This window comes from Danio rerio, chromosome 6 (genome assembly GCF_052040795.2).
Source record: "Danio rerio strain M-AB ecotype USA chromosome 6, GRCz13ab, whole genome shotgun sequence".
Lineage (NCBI taxonomy): Eukaryota > Metazoa > Chordata > Actinopteri > Cypriniformes > Danionidae > Danio > Danio rerio.
Genome location: NC_141026.1, coordinates 40,901,113 through 40,909,973, shown reverse-complemented (window position 1 = coordinate 40,909,973; position 8,861 = coordinate 40,901,113). Strand labels below are relative to the sequence as shown.

At 35.0% G+C, this 8,861-nt stretch overlaps 1 protein-coding gene across 2 annotated transcripts in view; it reads right to left on the bottom strand.

Annotated features, from left to right (window-relative positions):
- Positions 1-2,203: 2,203 nt before the first annotated feature.
- The window catches only part of atp10a (ATPase phospholipid transporting 10A), a 106,824-nt gene continuing 100,166 nt past the window's right edge, over positions 2,204-8,861 (bottom strand). Inside the window, exons 21-22 of one of the 2 annotated variants that reach the window (XR_015493949.1) lie at positions 7,438-8,807; positions 2,204-7,319 (exon numbers count right to left, since the gene is read on the bottom strand). Coding sequence is in view for 1 of the 2 variants with exons in the window: in XM_087257641.1 (XP_087113767.1) it covers positions 8,096-8,807 (712 nt within the window). In the remaining variant the exon portion in view is untranslated. Of the gene's footprint in view, positions 8,808-8,861 lie in introns of both variants that reach the window. The other variant, XM_087257641.1, reaches the window with a different exon arrangement.

Sequence of the window (8,861 nt, the reverse complement as noted above, 5' to 3'; positions counted from 1 at the left end):
CTATGCAGAGGTGTGATCTGAATTCTAATTATAGTATACAGGGATGTGAAAAAAGCCAAAAGAATGGCTGAAGAAAAAAAAAAAAATGAAGATTTTGGTGTGCCTTGTCAAAGTCCTGACCTGACTTCTATTAAGATGCTGTAGCATGACCTTAAAAAGGTGGTTGAAATTAATATTAAATATTATTAACTAATATTTAAATTTGTTTAATTATCTGAGATATTTGTATGACAAAAAAAAGCTGTTTTCTAAATTGTCAACATTGTTTATGCCAACATTGTTCTTTTACAGCTTAAAGTGACCAAATATGTCTTGTAAACATGTTAAACGACATTCTTGTTCTGTTATAATGCATGCATAATACCTTATAAACTGCGTTAAAATGTGTTGTACTATGAATCACTGTAATGAAAATAAGAAAAAGCCAAAAGAATGGCTGAAAAAAATCCTAATGAAAAATTTGGAATGGCCTAGTCAAAGTCCTGACCTGAATCCTATTGAGCTGCTGTATGACCTTAAAGAGTTGGTTCATATTGTGTTGTCTTTGACTAATATTTAAATTTATTTGATGATGATGAGATGTTTATAAAAAAAAAAAAACTGTAATGAGGCAAATACTTTTTTACAACACTGTATACATCACATCATTCACATGTTCTGGTTTTCTAAGTGATTTTTACCTCAACATTTGTTATCCCAATATTGTTATGGTCTTTTACAGCTTAAAGTGACTAAAGATGTCCTGTAAACATGTAAAAAGACATACTTATTCTGTTATAATGCATGTGAAATACCTTATAAACTGATATGTGCCATACTTTGAATCACTGTATTGAATGTAATAATATATACTAAAACTAAAGTTTTATCTATCTGAATCCTATTGAGATGCTGCAGTATGACCTCAAAATGTGGTTTATATTGTGTTACCTTAATATTAAAATTTATATTTTTTATAAATGTATAATTTATAACTATGTCACAGAGATGGGATGTGGCTGGAAGGGCATCTGCTGTGTAAAAACTTGCTGGATAAGTTGGCGGTTCATTCCGCTGTAGCGACCCCAGATTAATAAAGGGACTAAGCCAACAAGAAAATGAATGAATGAATGAATTTATAACTAATATTTAAATTTGTTTGATGATGTGAGATATTGATGTGACAAAAAAAGAGGTTTTCTAAGTTTTTTTTATCTCGTTGCTTTTTCACACGGTTTATATCCCCATTTACATGTTCTAATTTTCTAAGTTAGTTTTTATATCAACATTGTTATGCTTTTACAGCTTAAAGCGACCAAATATGTCTTGTAAACATGTAAAAAACAAAAAAAAACAAAGACATTCTTATTCTGTTATAAAGCATGCATAATGCCTTATTATGTGTTACTATGCATCACTGCAATGAAAGCAATACATCCTAAAAATATAGCTTTATTTATTTGAATTCTAATATTATACAGGGAAGTGAAAAGTCAAATGGCTGAAGTAAAACAAAATGAATAATTTGGAGTGGTCTAGTCAAAGTCCTGATCTAAATCCTATTGAGATGCTGTAGTATGTGTATATATATATAAATATATATATATATATATATATATATATATATATATATATATATATATATATATATATATATATATGTGTGTGTGTGTGTGTGTGTGTGTGTGTGTGTGTGTATACACACACACACATATATATATGTGTGTGTGTGTATATATATATATATATATCTGTAATGGGGCAAACACTTTCACACCACTCAATACATCACATCATTCACATGTTGGTTTTCTAAGTTTTTTTCTATCTCAACGTTGTTTATCCCAACATTGTTATGGTCTTTTACAGCTTAAAGTGACTGTAAACATGTAAAAGGCATTATAATATGTCCTTAATATGGTAACACTTTATTATGAACAACAATTGTGACCCTAGACAATGAAACTTCCCATCTATGGTGTCCATATTTGTAGCACATGCCAAAATTACAGAGGATTTTTTTTGTCAAGTTAGCATGTGTGAAGATAAGATAATACTCTAATAAAATGCTGTTCTGTAATAAACATGGTCCTAACAGGAATTACCATGGTTGAATTAGATTTTAAAGTTAGTATCTTTCTGTAATATTCCAATTCCTAAAAACTGTTTATTCTAAAAAAAAAAAGAAGAAGAAAAAACCCAAAGTGAATGAGACCAATGGAACCATCTTTAACCGTTTATTTCAGTTTTCTGACACATTATGCTGTTCTTGCCAAGGAACAAACAAAGAATGAGTGAACAGTTGAACAAATACCCCCCAAAAGTCACAGAACCACTTTAAAAAAAAGTGTGTTTTCATGAAGGGCCGGCAATGTAGTGAGTCTATAGTGAGAACATACTGAACTCCTGTATGACTTAAACACCGATTACAGTACAATAAGACAGAGTCACGGCGGTGACAGTAACAAACATCATTCTGAGTGTGAACAATCCACCCAATAGTTAAACATGTGCGATGAGAAACGGTGAAGGACGGCATTCCTGCTGGTGATCTGCCCTAAAGTGAAGGAAAGGCTCTGGAATGCAGCTGTGAATGGATTTTATTACAGCATGTGATGCTTGGCCAAGAACTTGACAGACCTGAAACCTGGGATCCAAGTACTGGCACATTCCAATCCAAAAACAACAAATAAACAGAAAATGTATAGTAAAAACACAGCATAATCTCTTTAAATTCTTAAAAAAAAAATCCAAATTGTTATTTATTAAACATCATTCATTGATAGAACTCGGAATAACTTTACATATACTGCACATATAGAAAATTCACTGTATGTATTGCCGTCTACATAATGTGTTCTCCAGTGTTAAGGCACGTAACATATATTCCACATTGTATAAAACGGTTTTCTTGCATATTCGCACTCATCCACTATCAAATCTACGAAAATAAAATCCAGGATGCCATAAAAAATATTGCTCAAAGCGACAAACGTTGAACCTGAGCTGCGCGGAAGAAAACTGAAGGGGCAAAGTACTTGTGTGCTTCATAATAGCTTCTTTAGTGTTGAAGGATAGTTTGGTGTACACATACAAACACGATCAGTCATTTAATCTCGATTACACCCAGTTTAATACTGTATTAGCCTCTATAAAAACTCTACCATCTTTTCATATCAACCCTCCAGCACAAAAAAGCAAACATGAGGTTCGTGTGTTTATGAACGACACAAAAGTACAATTGAGGAGCTTTGAAAAGTAACACCCCCCAATTTTTTTTTTGGCCCAAGCACATTCCATAACGAACACAACACAACTCCTGGTCGGCTGTTCATAAATCAGCGGTTTTGCCCAAATGAGATCCCGAATGAACAGATTGGTGAGGCCTTGAGGTTATGCGAGCACAGCATGACAAATCATCTCATAAAAACTATTTTAGCATCTCTCTAGGGGACTCCGTAATACACCACACCCCTGACATTTGCTGAATCAGGGAATAATATCTTGCGTAACAAAAGAATAAACACCCCACGTGCTCATCTAAACTGTCTATTATACAGACTAAAGGTTTTAGGTGATGAGAAGGTACACGGTCACAGTCTAGTCTGCTAATTATCTTAGCGTAGACTGATTAAAATGGAATGTTTTCGTGAAGGTTTGCTTGTGTTCCTGAGGGCGAGATTCCTGTATTGGAAAAAAAAAATTGGATACAAGAGTTGAGGGTAGAAAGGCACTTAAATGGAAAGCTCGGCTGAATAATGACAACTCTGTCATCATGTACACACCCTCATGACATTCTGTTGGAAGCAATTAATGTTGATGACAATCAAAAAATTGATAAACAAATACAACAAAACATATTTTTGCATCAAACAGAAAGCCAAAACTGATTTGGAATATCAAGAGTTATCACATGACTCAAAAATGAAGCTTTGCTATTAATTTTCTACTCGGGACAAGGATGTAGGTGATTTTGCTTTTACTGCAGAACAAGAATCATGGCAGGAAATTGGTTTAAAAACGCATGTTAACAGCTAGCTTCACTTTTAGAGTCAAAAAACCAAAGCAAACAGGCAAAACAAATCTGAAACAACTGGTTTGTGTGCAAAAATGTCTATATGAAATAATTTATCTTGCACAAATCAAACATTTCACTCAAGACCTCCACGTATTCTCAGAAGCTACGAGTATTTTATATTTGCTTTGCCTTTGAGTTTCATTTTATAAATGCTTTTAGCTACAAATCTTTTTTGTTGTTGTTGGTCTTTAGATGAAATCCAAAAGCTTTCCGACAATCCATAGATCTCAGCTTTGCATGATAACAGTGCGCAAAACTGAAGTCTGCACTCTCAGAAATGAAGGTACGCAAGCTGTCACTAGTGTGGTACCTTTTCAAAAGACACACTTTTTTACCTAAAAAGACCATATTAATACCTCAAGGGTACATATTAGAACCTAAAAAGTACAAAAGTGTTTCTCTTAAATTTTTTTAGGTACTAATATATACTTTTGAGGTACCAATTTGGACCCTTCAAGTACAAATGTGTAACTTTTGAAAAAGTACCACCCCAGTAACAGCTCGCAAACCTCTATTTCTGAGAGTGTATATGAAACAGTTTATCTTGCACAAATCAATCATTCCTTTTAAGACCTTAATGTACTGTCATAAGCTGTGAGTATTCATATTTGCTTTGCCTTTGAGATTCATATTATAAACGCTTTTAGCTACAAATCTTAAGTTTTTGGTCAAACTAAAGGGTTAGTTCACCCAAGAATGTCATTTCTGTCATTATTCACCCCATTATGCCATTCAGACACTTCAGATGAAATCCATTTACTTTATCCAAGACTTTATTTTGATGGTCCCTATTGCACATTTTGTTGACTAAAAGTTGCCAATTACTTCTCATTTGAGTATTAGTAGACTGTCTGTTTAATATCTGCTGATAGTGCTCCTTTAGCAGACATTTAACTGACTTTAAGAAACTTTGCAAGTACATGTCAACCTACACTAACTTTAACCCTACAATCTATTGAGAATTAGTTGGCATGTAGACGCAATGTCACCTAAATTCCACAAAATGTGTTAAAGAGACCATAAAAATAAAGTAATACCCAATATTTTATTTTCCAGGCTCTAAAAGTCTTTAGATCACTGCTGTATATGGTAGATAAGAGAGCTCTGGGATTTCATCTAAAATTTCGCCATTTGCATTCCAGATGAACGAAGGTCTCAAAATAATAAGCAGAGGAGTAATTATTAACATTTTTAATTTGTGGGTGAACTAACACTTTAAGAAAAAGAATCTGAGATGAAGGTGAGAAAAAAAAAAAAAAAACTCATCTTGAACCATTTCTGAGCCAATGAAAAGGATCAAGAAATCAGCTCAAGCTAGCGGTTACAGTACAAACGTCTCCAGCAGTCATGTGCTCCAAGCATCTTTGGTCAATGATCTTGTACGAAATAAACAGCAGAAAAACAATCATCGCAAATAACAGTGTGTGTACACATATCAACTGATAAGGCTGTAAAAAAGCTTAAAGCAAACAAAGTATGGCTGCGATATCAGCATGTTCGCATACGCACTGAATCAAATCCCCAAAGGCTATGCCCTAGGACAGTACGTGGTCAATAAACGATAAGTAGCCTGACGCCTCTGCTGCCTAAAGCACTGGATGAATGTAACTATATATAAATCTCCTATCCTGCAGGAACGTGTGTAGAAACAAAAGCAGCAGCATATAGTATAATAACTAAAACAAGACATACAAACAAACACTCAAGCAAGAGCCTGCCACAAGCACCATCTGTATATGCATGAAACACAAGGAAACCTTAACTGTGCTAGAGGACAGAAAGCCATTTTAGGGTCTGGTAGACGTCTAAGAGCTTCAGTAACGGAACGCAATCGAGTAAACGTGTATGTAATAACATAAATTGTAATCTTGATAATTGTAGAGTGCATCTATACACACAAACAACACATTTAAAGACTAACACTTCACAAATAGTGTGTAAAGCAGGAAGTAATCCTTAAATCAACATGAACGGGGAATGTGACGAATCAAGAACGTATTAAGCGAAACGCCATGAGTAAAATGTGGCTACATGACTGCGAAAAATGGCGACTTCTGAACGAGGTTTAATAGTTAAAGGGATGGTTCACTCAAATGTTAAAATTGTCATCATTTACACTTGTAACTGGTTTCAGTACTTTGAGTTTGTTTTTTGTCTGAACACAGAGATATTATTTTGAAGAATGCAGATTTCCATTCATGGCCTCTACTTTCGTTGTTTTACACTATGGAAATCTCGAGGTGACTAGCACAGACATTCATTTGCTTATCCACATTCTTCATAATATTATCTTTCAGGAGAAGATATATTGATTGCATAACAAATAATTCAAGATGACTAAAGCCTATTTCTAAAACTCTACCCTATTTCTAGTACATATGTGTTTAATTGGATTGTAAATGGCATTATTCATGGACATGTTTAAGTTTTCCAATAATTTGAACCCAGAATGTCACATTTTTGTTTTTTGTAAGAGAAATAGATAGAATATATTACTATTTATTTACTAAAGGGATAGTTTACCCCAAAATGTTCTTCTCTTCTATTGAACACAAAGTTTGGAAAGCAGCAGCCATTGACTTCATACTAAGGAAGTTTTTGGTTCCTACTAAGGTTGTTAATGGCTGAAAATCTTTTGAAGGTCTTGTTTTCTTGTTCAACAGAAGAAAGAAATTCACAAATGTGCGAGTAAATGAAGACATTTTTACTTTTGAAGAATGCGGATTCCATTCCTGGCCTTAACTTTCGTTGTTTTATACTGAAATGATTGAAATGATCAGGGACAAGCAGAGACATCGATTTGGTCATCCACATTCTTCACAATATCTATCAGCAGAAGACAAACAACTTGAGGCTGAGTAAATAACAATCTTCTCAGATTGATTGTATAACAATTAATTTAAAGTGACCAAGACTTTTTCTAAAATTCAAAAAACTTGTTTTAATGGGATTGTAAATGAGATCATTCATGGACATGATTAATTACGATTATTAAATTTTCCAATAATTTGAAGCCAGAAATACATAAATGATGTCAGAGTCAAAGTCAGAATAAGGTTTGTCACAGCACATCTTTTTTTTTTTTTTTGCAACACAAATAGATAAAATATGTGCTAAAATGTAGTTATTAAAGAGATGTTTCAGTCAAAAAAATTTCTTCTCTTCTACTGAACACAAAGAAAAAATGCTGGAAAGTAGCAGCCTTCTGGTATGGTGTGACTTCTATGGTATTTTTGGTTCTTAGTAAGGTTGTCAATGGCTGCTGCAATTTTTCTCAATACCTGGTTTTGTGTTCAACAGAAGAAAGAAATTCAGAAAAATGGCAGCAGCCATTGACAACCTTAGTAGGAACCAAAAATACTATAGAGGTTAATGGCTGCAAATTCACAAATGTAATGAAAACAAATGTAATGAATGCAAATAAAGACATTTTTATATTTGAGTGAACTTTCAAGCAGATTAGTTCTTGATCGGTTTGAAACTTTAATTTAAAAGCAAATATTAGTTCAGGACTCCTCAAGTACACTTTTTGTAAAGGATCTCTGGAATTTGTTTAGCTACTGACTGCGAAGGGTACCGTTATTTTTGTTTTGTTTTTGGTTCTGGGAATGGGAAGTATGAGTGTAGTGCTATCAGCATTGTCTAACGGTAGGAGAGGAAGGCTCTATAAAGTGCGCCAGAACATCCAGGTCCAAATAAACAGATAAAGGAATGTATCTGGACTGCTTCTGCTTGGAGAAACAACCCTCCTCCACTTTTGAGATGGTTTCCAAACAAGAAAAAAAAAAAAGGAAAGAAAAAAAAATCAGTCATAGTAAAGTAAAATAAAAGACCATCCAGTTTGCATATGCTGGCCACACTCACTCACTCAATCTCTCAAAAAACAGAACAACCTTTAATCTAAACTTTATACATCTAAAATATATATCTATATATATGTAGTACCAAACCTATATCTTCATAAAATAATCATGAATATATAATAACATTTCTTAAAGCTATCGTGCAAATTGGATTCAGCATAACAGGTAGAAAGCATCATAGAAATGTAGTTTTGAGTGAATGTTCTGGTAGGCAGCTGTGATCCCTGTCCTGGGACTGTTTTAGTAGGGATTTTTGGTTTGAAAGCTCCTCGTCGTTTAGCTTTTGTCCCAAAAAGCAGCTAGCGGGTGGCGAGGTGAGCTGCATAGTCTCAGTTTGTGAAAGCAGAGGAGTGGAGGAGAGTAGCAGGCCTGTTGGGCTCAGCGGGACCTCCAGTCCTGTGCTTTCTAAAAGTGTCCTGGATGCAGGAGTGTCTTTGGTGTATGGCAGAGTGCCTGTAATGGGACTCGATGGTTCCTTCACATAGCATAAGTTCTCTGGGACTGGCCCGTCTGAGGCCTGTCGGCAGGACTGAGCTTTGTCCTGCTTTCTGAAGTTGAGTTTGATATGGTTGTCTGAGTTCTTTGAGCTTACCGGGGTGTCCCGCATCTCCACGCTCTTTGACGAGATGGGGCTGGCGAGAGATTTTTCCTTTGGTTTGGTGCTGCTCACGTGGCTTTGCTTTGCTTTAGGCCGGTAGTCTTTCTGGAAAGGCCTACAAAGGGGGAAAAATGGGGCGCGAGGGGCGAAGAGCGACCCAAGGGAGCCCAGCTTCATCTGGCTCTGACTCAGGACCAGTCTGCGCATCTCCACTGGCAGTTTGTCCAGTTGTCTTCCCATGTGGACAGGATTTGGGAATAGAGTTCCCTGACAGGCTCTATAACAGTATCTGAGAAATGAAAACAACTGAGAGTCAGCAAAAGTAAATAGAAAAGGAGACAGC